This window comes from Pinus tabuliformis, chromosome 6 (genome assembly GCF_031772625.1).
Source record: "Pinus tabuliformis cultivar Carrire ecotype Pingquan chromosome 6, CPIR1, whole genome shotgun sequence".
Taxonomy (NCBI): domain Eukaryota; kingdom Viridiplantae; phylum Streptophyta; class Pinopsida; order Pinales; family Pinaceae; genus Pinus; species Pinus tabuliformis.
In genome coordinates this window covers 325888622-325901643 of record NC_142292.1, presented here as the reverse complement: position 1 = coordinate 325901643, position 13022 = coordinate 325888622, and the positions used below count along the sequence as shown (strand labels likewise).

General features: G+C 41.9%; 1 protein-coding gene across 1 annotated transcript; it reads right to left on the bottom strand.

Moving 5' to 3' along the window:
* Window positions 1-2337: 2337 nt before the first annotated feature.
* On the bottom strand, window positions 2338-10775 carry LOC149258616 (U-box domain-containing protein 44-like). The gene is made up of 4 exons (XM_089425834.1): window positions 10655-10775; window positions 10063-10329; window positions 2796-3062; window positions 2338-2510 (listed from the first exon to the last, which is right to left on the bottom strand). Exons 1-4 carry the CDS (start codon window positions 10773-10775, stop codon window positions 2338-2340), a joined length of 828 nt encoding a protein of 275 aa, XP_089281960.1.
* Window positions 10776-13022: the final 2247 nt, after the last annotated feature.

Genomic DNA, 13022 nt, shown 5'->3' with positions numbered 1-13022 from the left:
TTCTCGCAGCTGTCACTTGGTCAGCTGGCACAAGTCCGCTAGGGCTCAAGCCAACTTCTATAGGCTCTCAGAAGAAGCTTGTTAATTGATGGATGAAAGCTAGCTCAAAGAAGACTAATCTACTTGGCAAAAATGAACTGAAAGCAAATCAAAACATGGAAACCCTAGGAAACCCTAATTTAACTAGTCTAACCTCTATGATGCAAAGAATGTGAAGGAAACTTCTACCAATGATGCCATTACTTCTAATAAGTGAAAATGCATGAATCTAATCTACTTGCATCTTAAAAGACATGTTTTTGTATTTTTTCTTTAAGTGGATGGAGTGATTGTGATTTTGTGCTTATTAGGGTTTGGTTGTGTAGATGTGATGCAGAAGGAAGGAAAGCTTGGGAAAGGTTGGGGAGGTTAGGAGAGGTCCCCAGAGATCCTTAGCATCAGTCCATAGAGGTTCCTCATGTTCAGAGGCTCAGCAACCGAGTGAGTGGCCTCCTACAGGATGTCTACAGGGGATTCTACAGGAAACGCAGGAATTTCTACAGGAAGGTTTGCAATTCTTCTACAGGATGTTCTGAAATGGGATGTTTGAGGATGGATGGTTGATGGAAGATGCATGGATGGTTATGGAGGTAGGATGGGGGTCTGAAGTGACCCAAGAACTGATGGATGGAGTGGTGAGGTGATGTGGAAAGCTTACTTGGCTTGAAGGTGGTTGAGACAACAATGGGGAAGAAGGTAAGGTTACTTGGCAAAAGAGAAAATGGGAGATGAGGAAACAGACTTGGTGATGGAGGAGCTGACTTGAACGAGGCTCAGATGAACGAGGAGGTGATGAAGGTGATAGAGATGCCCTGCACAATGCTTATTCAAACAAATCAATGAATTCTTGCAAACAAACCAAGTCCTAGCTAACTCAATCCAACTGTTAATGAATGAGTAAACAGCAGCCTTGTTTGAAAAGAGAACCATATACATCACATGAGAAAGAATATGCCAAAATATCTAAATGCATACAAACTCCTACCAATCGATTCTAAGCATAAAAAGCTACGTTACCCATCAAGACCAACTACAATAACAAAGCAAGATCTAAAGAGCAGATTTTATTTCAAGAACGCAGCAAACACATAAATATAAACAAGGGAGGTACTGGGCGCTTGAGATGGGCCCAACCCCAAGAGCTACAGCCTCCCATGAAAGATTTAGAGCTGGTGCAAAGCTGGATCCATCTTTATTAATCAAGAAATGAAAAGTACATCAAAACTGTCCACAAGGAGAACTTGAACATGAGCTGAAAGCAAAGCTAATCTATTGCATAAAAATCGAACTACAAACTAGCTAACTAATGGCTAAAACAAAATGACTAACTAGCTACAAAATGACTAACCACTAGCTAACCCAAATGAGGCCCCAAGCCTTCTTATTTATACAATTTTGAGGACCCAACAGTCCTCCTAAAAGTTAGGGACTTGGCTGCCCAAGACCTGGAGTTAACAGCAGTCCAACTTGACTTGCTTGGCTGCCCTTGAGATGATTGATTCGGTGGCCCTTGAACTCCGAGCTGATGGTGGAGAATTCGAGGTAAGGACCCATAAATGAGGGGGACACCTTCCTACAAATCGTCTAGCTTGTTCTCCCAAGAATTTGGCTGCCAAGTGCTCATTAAGACCTTCAAATTTGTCTCCAAGTTGACCAAAAAGGCTACACAAAGCACCCATTAGACTTGTTGGCATAATGACTAACCAAATTCACTCTATTAACGTAAAAATAATCAAAAACATGCAATAAACAAATGAGAATGGTGGACTAAGCCAAATTAGGAGGTTGAATGAACCCAAATAATTGTACATTTTTGGGGCTCATCATCACCCCCCTACTGAAAGTGTTGCTCATCCTCTGAGCAACCAAATATCTCCCCTTGTCTTTGATGGCCCTGGTGACTTCCTTGGCTAGCATCTCGGCCAATTTCTCCTTTGGCTTCCCGCTTTTCAAACTTTCCTGTAGAAACTCTTCGCTGGCTTCCTGTAGAAACATTCTCTGTCTTCCTGTAGAAGCAGTCTGTTAACTTCCTGTAGAACCAATTTCACTGATTTTACTTGCTTGGCCGGGGGTTCCTTCTCCTTGAATTGTGCTTCCTGAAAGCTGACGAATCCAACATGAATGGCAAGTCTAATGTATTATAAAAGCACACAAGTACAATGAGCTGCCCGAGAATAGATAGTGCATGCCAAATCTAGATGGGAAAGAGTGTTTCCAGGCCTTTAACTGAATCGAATGGCATTCTTATTGAACTCTACTAAGAATTGATAACAGAAGCAGAACAGAACATAAGATAGATCAAGTTGTCCTTGCCTCAACAGCTACTGGTACACAACAAATGGCATGGAATGCTCGAACAATGCTTCCATGTATTGAAGGTGGTGTCCAATTTATTAAAGATAATAGCTGGTATATGATCTCATCAGATCCCAATAATGCAGCTGCTGTGTCATTTGTTCTTTGGGGCAATGCTGTAGACATAGCAAGGTTTGCATAGGTATTAGCAGCTTCTTCTCTCAAAGTAAATATAGTTGACAGTGGTGTGCATAGAAGGTCCAAGATGGGTCAGACCACCCCATCTTTGATCATCTGTAACGCATTCTCAGGTAAACTTGAAAGATTTTGAAGTTCCCCAATGGCTGCTAACTTTGACTTCAAATTAACATTTGAAATCATTTCAAGAAGTGGAAATACAACTCCCTCTTTGAGCAATGCAGCGTTGTTTTCATCTGTTAAACCTATCTCTCACAACTTACTTGCTATAACAATCTTCATTGTGTCAGACCCTTCTCTCAGGTTCTGTATCAAGGGCTTGAAATAGTTCACCTGTGCCATTTGCACTACATTATGCTCACTGTATGGGAGATTCTCCAGAACTTCGTTTGCATCCTTAGCAGCTTTAGGATTGTCGCTATTTGACATTGTTACAAGGAGGGGGATACAACCTTGTACCTTGCCAATCTGTTCACACACAGCCATATCCTTTGAAAGCTCTAAAAGCAATTCCACGGCTTTCATACCCTCTGCAATATCACGTGCAAGTGAACGAACAATAAAATAGCATGATCCACCTCAGCTATTTTCACCTTTCTTCAAGCTCCAAATTTGATGAAGAGAAACTCAGGCTTCGCTGCTCTGCTGCACTTTCCTGTAGACGACATCCTGTAGAAACGCCTGTAGGATGTCTCTGCGCCTTTGAATGATCTTTGCATGCGGGAGAATTGTTAACAAGCCCAAAACTTGATGAAGGACGTGAGTTTAACATTTGCAAGTGTAAATGAACAACAGTTAGTAAGTGTACCTGAACAACAATTATGTGAGTCTTCAGCCGAGCGTTCCTTTATTCACTACATGATTTGTGGTGAGGTGGCAGAGACCTGCGCTTAGCCCATGCAAACTGTTCGTCCCCTGCAGTTCCATCTGCCTGTAATCCCTTACCATTTGTTTCACTGGAGTTTAAACTATCCATAACTGGCTGTGTTTTTTCAGTTTCACGTGAATGACCATGCTGCGTGACTGCCGGCTAAGTTCTTAGGGATGACAATCAGCTAAACCTTACTAAATCGTGGCTTAATCCCACCATTCCATTAATTCATGTAGTTTTCGAATTAATTTTATGCAATAGAGGAATGAGTTTGTCACATACCTCGAAGTTGAATGGCTACCGTGAGCTTTTTGCTGCTGCCTGCTCTGATTTTGCTGCTGCATGCTTAGTTTTCCTGATTGCATATGGCTTGGCTGCTAATCCTTGATTGCTTTTTTCATGTGCAGGTGTCCTCTGGCCGGATCTCAGTGCATGCAATCATTTCCACGTTCAACTCTGCCCGTTCAAGTTGCTGCTGCTGCATGGTCACAAAACCAGACTTCCTTTTGCCATTTCTCCCAAACGGTAGATCGGTTTGATCTGAAACTTGGTGAGCATGTTACTACCATCATTATGCATCTCCCATATCAAATTCGTGATTAATGGATGCACGGATTTCGAGAAAAATGGAAAATGGCTGAAGATTTCAGAGCTCGATTTCTCGGAAACCGTGCATCGGAATCGGCTGAAACTGCTTGGGTAGGCTACTATCACCCACGTGCATCTCCCCATGAAACAGGTTTTAAAACGGATGCATGGATATGGAGAAAATGCAAAAATGGCTGATGGTGATGGAGGCTGATTTCTTGGAAACCGTGCACCGGAATTGCATGAAACTGCTCAGGCATGTTTTCATCAACCTTGTACAATACCCCATAAAACGGTTTGTCAAATGGATGCATGGTTTTCAAGTTATGGCAAAAACAAATTCTGCTCTATGGATTTTTGCTTCAAGGCACTTTGCATTTTGGTTGCATGGTATGACAAAATGAATTTTGGCTGTGATGCAGGTATGTATATGATGGAGGAGGAGTTGGAAGATTGCATGAGGGCTTCTAAACCTTTGAGGACGCTACCATGCTTGCCAAACCACTTTTTGAAATGCATGCCTAGTTTCCCACAATTTCTACAGGAAGTTCCTGTAGAAACATAATGAGAAGCACAAGGAGGTGGAAAAAATGATGGATGAAGGCAAGGGATGGACACACAAGTGCTTGTAGGCCTAATCAACAGATTCCCACCATTAGATTCACTTTTGAAATTGGATTTGGCTCGTCCAAAGGTTCTACAGGATGTTTCCTGTAGAAATACAGAGCTTCCTGTAGAAGGCACAAGAAATTCCTTTGACCTTGATTTGAGTGCTCCTCCTGTCATGAAACGTCCTTCTTGCAACCTACAATGTCACTGCTGCAACATGAAATTATTCAATGGAGATTAGCTTTATTTTTCTTTTCTTTTTTCTCTTTTTTTTTGAAAAACAACTAGGGCGCCTCATGGAGGTTTTCACCCTAATTGCCTGCCCTGGGCGCCTCCAAGGGAGGTTTTCACCCAAAGATCTTATTCCCTTTTATTTTCTCTTTTTTCCAACCCATTGACCGCCTCATGGAGGTTTTCAATCAATGAGCCAATCTAAGGCGCCTCCAAGGAGGTTTTCACCTTAGATTTTTATTTTTCTCTTTTTTTCATTTTTTCATTTATTTACTTTTTACCTTTTACCTTTTTTCTTTTTTCTTTTTTCTACCCTACCCTACTTGAAAAACAAAATAATTTTCAAGTATAAGAATACTTCCAATGGAGCCATGTGCACATCGAGATTAGAGACAAGATGATGTAAAGGCTCGGAATGCATGCTTTGACAACTATCCAACTTTCAGAGACAACATGATCTGACTTTGAAAGTACAAAACATAGCTGAGGAAGAGAGTACTGTTGCAACTTAGTGACTGTCTGGAACCATGTCTCAATATAGCTTTGATATCCTTGGTCCTTTTGCTGATCTCGATCATTCTTCATGTCACCTTCTATCATGACCTTCTCATCTTCCTCTTTATGCTGATCTTTCTCTTGAATACATGGAATATTTGATGGTAACCATGAGGAGGCTTTCTCGATCTCTGATTCTAATCTCTTCTCTTCATCAAGTGCAATCAATGGTTCTTTGATCTCCTCTTTTGAATCTTCTTTTGTTGGATGTGATCCTTCAATGCTTTCAAGATGATCTCTTGTTTGCAATGCTTTTCCTGAGCTATGGTGAAGATCATTGGGCTCAAGAGGAGTTGTTTGGATATGTTGTGCCTCAGATTTGCAATGGGGTTGAGCCTCTCCATTGTGTGGTTTTGGAAATGGTACGGGTAGTTGAGTGGAGGTGTGAAATTGAGATGGAGATGGATGGCATTGTGGTTGGGTAGGCATTTGGGGTTGCCTTGGTGGAGGAGGAGGCGATGGTTGTGGATGAGTAGGTGGTGGAGGAAAATGAGCGGGATGAGAGTTGTACTGGGGCCTCCACTCCTGATAAGGTGCATTCCACTGCGGCTATGGCTGAGCATAAGAGTGAAATGAATGAGCAACTGGTTGGGCATAATATGGATATGTGAAGGAACAAGGAGAATATGACCAAGGAGGAGGTGTAGACCAGGAAGGATGAGCAGGGGGATCCCAAGAAGGCATGAAAGTGGCTTGATAAGGGTCATAATAGGTCTCGGGTATCCCTTGCAGTTCCTGCTGGTAAGATCTAGGTCCATGTGGCCTCCTTTGGTTCATATAATAGAGTGATTCAGTGGCTCCCTTGGCTCTCTGATATGCAGCTTTGATTCTGGGCAAGGAAGGGCACTGATCTGTAGGATGGTATTCTTCACATACAAAACACACTTCTAGGGAGTGCATTGGACATTCGTTCCTAGGATGCTTTTTAAGGCACCTAGGACAAAAAATGACCAAAGCCCTCTTGGCTTCTTCTTGCTTCTTTTCAATCCGCAAGGTATCCAGTTGCATGGCAAGAAACTGCCTCATATCACTCTTGAAATCTTCGATCTGATTTGCAAATTCATCTTTGGACAAGGGACTGCTCCCAACATTTCTGCTTGTAGCCATTTGCTTCAGAGGAATGTTTCTTCTTCTTCTCCCTAGAGGTTCTTCAGATATGTCTTGATGTCCACCCAGGGGTTCTTTCATCACAGCCATCGAAGAAGAACGTTGGCTGTGTGAAGCAGTGGGGGTGTTGTGCAATCATTTTTCTAACTTATCTCTACTCCTACAAAGCATGAAATGAAATCTTTTTGGTTGATTTTTGCTTTTTCCTACTTCTACTTGCAAAACTGAAATAGATTGAACTGCAACTAACTATCTTGCGAAAATGAAAATGCGGAATTGAAATGAAAGCAGGAAAGGACTAATCTATCTTGCTCAAATGAAATTGCAGGAATGGAAATGCTAGTCTACGCTTGCAGAATTGAAATGCTAATCTACGCTTGCAGAATTGAAATGCTAATCTACGCTTGCAGAATTGAAATTGCGGAATTGAAAGGCTAATCTAGGAAAGCAGGAAATGCTAATCTATGAAAGCAGGAAATGCTAATCTATGAAAGCAGGAAATGCTAATCTATGAAAGCAGGAAATGTCTATGCTACTTTTGCAGAATGGAAATGAAGTAAACTACTGAGCAGAAGGTAAGAGTAAGAAAATAGAAGAATAGCAACAATCACCAATACTCTGCCGCTTCCCCGGCAACGGCGCCAAAAAGATGGTGGGCTCCAGTATTGTAGCAATAATGCTACAACTCCTGGGGCTTCCTGTCTCTTAATTTTATCAACCCGGTAGTTCGTACAAACTTGGAAGCGATGGTGCTGTATGCACAAGTACTAGCTCTTGTCGCAACTGTCACTTGGTCAGCTGGCACAAGTCCGCTAGGGCTCAAGCCAACTTCTATAGGCTCTCAGAAGAAGCTTGTTAAATGATGGACGAAAGCTAGCTCAAAGAAGACTAATACACTTGGCAAAAATGAACTGAAAGCAAATCAAAACATGGAAACCCTAGGAAACCCTAATTTAACTAGTCTAACCTCTATGATGCAAAGAATGTGAAGGAACTTCTACCAATGATGCCATTACTTCTAATAAGTGAAAATGCATGAATCTAATCTACTTGCATCTTAAAAGACATGTTTTTGTATTTTTTCTTTAAGTGGATGGAGTGATTGTGATTTTGTGCTTATTAGGGTTTGGTTGTGCAGATGTGATGCGGAAGGAAGGAAAGCTTGGGAAAGGTTGGGGAGGCTAGGAGAGGTCCCCAGAGATCCTTAGCATCAGTCCACAGAGGTTCCTCACGTTCAGAGGCTTAGAAACCGAGTGAGTGGCCTCCTACAGGATGTCTGCAGGGGATTCTACAGGAAACGCAGGAATTTCTACAGGAAGGTCTGCAATTCTTCTACAAGATGTTCTGAAATGGGATGTTTGAGGATGGATGGTTGATGGAAGATGCATGGATGGTTATGGAGGTAGGATGGGGGTCTGAAGTGACCCAGGAACTGATGGATGGAGTGGTGAGGTGATGTGGAAAGCTGACTTGGCTTGAAGGTGGTTGAGACAACAATGGGGAAGAAGGTAAGGTTACTTGGCAAAAGAGAAGATGGGAGATGAGGAAACAGACTTGGTGATGGAGGAGCTGACCTGAACGAGGCTCAGATGAACGAGGAGGTGATGAAGGTGATAGAGATGCCCTGCACAATGCTTATTCAAACAAATCAATGAATTCTTGCAAACAAACCAAGTCCTAGCTAACTCAATCCAACTGTTAATGAATGAGTAAACAGCAGCCTTGTTTGAAAAGAGAACCATATACATCACATGATAAAGAATATGCCAAAATATCTAAATGCATACAAACTCCTACCAATCTATTCTAAGCATAAAAAGCTACGTTACCCATCAAGACCAACTACAATAACAAAGCAAGATCTAAAGAGCAGATTTTATTTCAAGAACGCAGCAAACACATAAATATAAACAAGGGAGGTACTGGGCGCTTGAGATGGGCCCAACCCCAAGAGCTACAGCCTCCCATGAAAGATTTAGAGCTGGTGCAAAGCTGGATCCATCTTTATTAATCAAGAAATGAAAAGTACATCAAAACTGTCCACAAGGAGAACTTGAACATGAGCTGAAAGCAAAGCTAATCTATTGCATAAAAATCGAACTACAAACTAGCTAACTAATGGCTAAAACAAAATGACTAACTAGCTACAAAATGACTAACCACTAGCTAACCCAAATGAGGCCCCAAGCCTTCTTATTTATACAATTTTGAGGACCCAACAGTCCTCCTAAAAGTTAGGGACTTGGCTGCCCAAGACTTGGACTGAACAGCAGTCCAACTTGACTTGCTTGGCTGCCCTTGAGCTGATTCATTCGGTGGCCCTTGAACTCCGAGCTGATGGTGGAGAATTCGAGGTAAGGGCCCATAAATGAGGGGGACACCTTCCTACAAATCCTCTAGCTTGTTCTCCCACGAATTTGGCTGCCAAGTGCTCATTAAGACCTTCAAATTTGTCTCCAAGTTGACCAAAAAGGCTACACAAAGCACCCATTAGACTTGTTGGCATAATGACTAACCAAATTCACTCTATTAACATAAAAATAATCAAAAACATGCAATAAACAAATGAGAATGGTGGACTAAGCCAAACTAGGAGGTTGAATGAGCCCAAATAATTGTACATTTTTGGGGCTCATCATCACCCCCCTACTGAAAGTGTTGCTCATCCTCTGAGCAACCAAATCTCTCCCCTTGTCTTTGATGGCCCTGGTGACTTCCTTGGCTAGCATCTCGGCCAATTTCTCCTTTGGCTTCCCGCTTTTCAAACTTTCCTGTAGAAACTCTTCGCTGGCTTCCTGTAGAAACATTCTCTGTCTTCCTGTAGAAGCAGTCTGCTAACTTCCTGTAGAACCAATTTCACTGATTTTACTTGCTTGGCCGGGGGTTCCTTCTCCTTGAACTGTGCTGCCTGAAAGCTGACGAATCCAACATGAATGGCAAGTCTAATGTATTATAAAAGCACACAAGTACAATGAGCTGCCCGAGAATAGATAGTGCATGCCAAATCTGGATGGGAAAGAGTGTTTCCAGGCCTTTAACTGAATTGAATGGCATTCTTATTGAACTTCTACTAAGAATTGATAACAGAAGCAGAACAGAACATAAGATAGATCAAGTTGTCCTTGGCTCAACAGCTACTGGTACACAACAAATGGCATGGAATGCTCGAACAATGCTTCCATGTATTGAAGGTGGTGTCCAATTTATTAAAGATAATAGCTGGTATATGATCTCATCAGATCCCAATAATGCAGTTGCTGTGTCATTTGTTCTTTGGGGCAATGTTGTAGACATAGCAAGGTTTGCATAGGTATTAGCAGCTTCTTCTCTCAAAGTAAATATAGTTGACAGTGGTGTGCATAGAAGGTCCAAGATGGGTCAGACCACCCCATCTTTGATCATTTGTAACGCATTCTCAGGTAAACTTGAAAGATTTTGAAGTGCCCCAATGGCTGCTAACTTTGACTTCAAATTAACATTTGAAATCATTTCAAGAAGTGGAAATACAACTCCCTCTTTGAGCAATGCAGCGTTGTTTTCATCTGTTAAACCTATCTCTCACAACTTACTTGCTATAACAATCTTCATTGTGTCAGACCCTTCTCTCAGGTTCTGTATCAAGGGCTTGAAATAGTTCGCCTGTGCCATTTGCACTACATTATGCTCACTGTATGGGAGATTCTCCAGAACTCCGTTTGCATCCTTAGCAGCTTTAGGATTGTCGCTATTTGACATTGTTACAAGGAGGGGGATACAACCTTGTACCTTGCCAATCTGTTCACACACAGCCATATCCTTTGAAAGCTCTAAAAGCAATTCCACGGCTTTCATACCCTCTGCAATATCACGTGCAAGTGAACGAACAATAAAATAGCATGATCCACCTCAGCTATTTTCACCTTTCTTCAAGCTCCAAACTTGATGAAGAGAAACTCAGGCTTCGCTGCTCTGCTGCACTTTCCTGTAGACGACATCCTGTAGAAACGCCTGTAGGATGTCTCTGCGCCTTTGAATGATCTTTGCATGCGGGAGAATTGTTAACAAGCCCAAAACTTGATGAAGGACGTGAGTTTAACATTTGCAAGTGTAAATGAACAACAGTTAGCAAGTGTACCTGAACAACAATTACGTGAGTCTTCAGCCGAGCGTTCCTTTATTCACTGCGTGATTTGTGGTGAGGTGGCAGAGACCTGCGCTTAGCCCATGCAAACTGTTCATCCCCTGCAGTTCCATCTGCCTGTAATCCCTTACCATTTGTTTCACTGGAGTTTAAACTATCCATAACTGGCTGTGTTTTTTCAGTTTCACGTGAATGACCATGCTGCGTGACTGCCGGCTAAGTTCTTAGGGACGACAATCAGCTGAACCTTACTAATTCGTGGCTTAATCCCACCATTCCATTAATTCATGCAGTTTTCGAATTAAATTTATGCAATAGAGGAATGAGTTTGTCACATACCTCGAAGTTGAATGGCTGCCGTGAGCTTTTTGTTGTTGCCTGCTCTGATTTTGCTGCTGCATGCTTAGTTTTCCTGATTGCATATGGCTTGGCTGCTAATCCTTGATTGTTTTTTTCATGTGCAGGTGTCCTCTGGCCGGATCCGAGTGCATGCAATCATTTCCACGTTCAACTCTGCCCGTTCAAGCTGCTGCTGCTGCATGGTCACAAAACCAGACTTCTTTTTGCCATTTCTCCCAAACGGTAGATCGGTTTGATCTGAAACTTGGTGAGCATGTTACTACCATCATTATGCATCTCCCATATCAAATTCGTGATCAATGGATGCACGGATTTCGAGAAATATGGAAAATGGCTGAAGATTTCAGAGCTCGATTTCTCGGAAACCGTGCATCGGAATCGCCTGAAACTGCTTGGGTAGGCTACTATCACCCACGTGCATCTCCCCATGAAACAGGTTTTAAAACGGATGCACGGATATGGAGAAAATGCAAAAATGACTGATGGTGATGGAGGCTGATTTCTTGGAAACCGTGCACCAGAATTGCATGAAACTGCTCAAGCATGTTGTCATCAACCTTGTACAATACCCCATAAAATGGTTTGTCAAATGGATGCATGGTTTTCAAGTTATGGCAAAAACAAATTCTGCTCTATGGATTTTTGCTTCAAGGCACTTTGCATTTTGGTTGCATGGTATGACAAAATGAATTTTGGCTGTGATGCAGGTATGTAGATGATGGAGGAGGAGTTGGAAGATTGCATGAGGGCTTCTGAACCTTTGAGGACGCTACCATGCTTGCCAAACCACTTTTTGAAATGCATGCCTAGTTTCCCACAATTTCTACAGGAAGTTCCTGTAGAAGCATAATGAGAAGCACAAGGAGGTGGAAAAAATGATGGATGAAGGCAAGGGATGGACACACAAGTGCTTGTAGGCCTAATCAACAGATTCCCACCATTAGATTCACTTTTGAAATTGGATTTGGCTCGTCCAAAGGTTCTACAGGATGTTTCCTGTGGAAATACAGAGCTTCCTGTAGAAGGCACAAGAAATTCCTTTGACCTTGATTTGAGTGCTCCTCCTGTCATGAAACGTCCTTCTTGCAACCTGCAATGTCACTGCTGCAACATGAAATTATTCAATGGAGATTAGCTTTATTTTTATTTTCTTTTTTCTTTTTTTTTTTGAAAAACAACTAGGGCGCCTCATGGAGGTTTTCACCCTAATTGCCTGCCCTGGGCGCCTCCAAGGGAGGTTTTCACCCAAAGATCTTATTCCCTTTTATTTTCTCTTTTTTCCAACCCATTGACCGCCTCATGGAGGTTTTCAATCAATGAGCCAATCTAAGGCGCCTCCAAGGAGGTTTTCACCTTAGATTTTTATTTTTCTCTTATTTTCATTTTTTCATTTCTTTACTTTTTTCCTTTTTTCTTTTTTCTTTTTTCTACCCTACCCTACTTGAAAAACAAAATCATTTTCAAGTATAAGAATACTTCCAATGGAGCCATGTGCACATCGAGATTAGAGACAAGATGATGTAAAGGCTCGGAATGCATGCTTTGACAACTATCCAACTTTCAGAGACAACATGATCTGACTTTGAAAGTACAAAACATAGCTGAGGAAGAGAGTACTGCTGCAACTTAGTGACTGTCTGGAACCATGTCTAAATATAGCTTTGATATCCTTGGTCCTTTTGCTGATCTGGATCATTCTTCATGTCACCTTCTATCATGACCTTCTCATCTTCCTCTTTTTGCTGATCTTTCTCTTGAATACATGGAATATTTGATGGTAACCATGAGGAGGCTTTCTCGATCTCTGATTCTAATCTCTTCTCTTCATCAAGTGCAATCAATGGTTCTTTGATCTCCTCTTTTGAATCTTCTTTTGCTGGATGTGATCCTTCAATGCTTTCAAGATGATCTCTTGTTTGCAATGCTTTTCCTGAGCTATGGTGAAGATCATTGGGCTCAAGAGGAGTTGTTTGGATATGTTGTGCCTCAGATTTGCAATGGGGTTGAGCTGCTCCATTGTGTGGTTTTGGAAATGGTACGGGTAGTTGA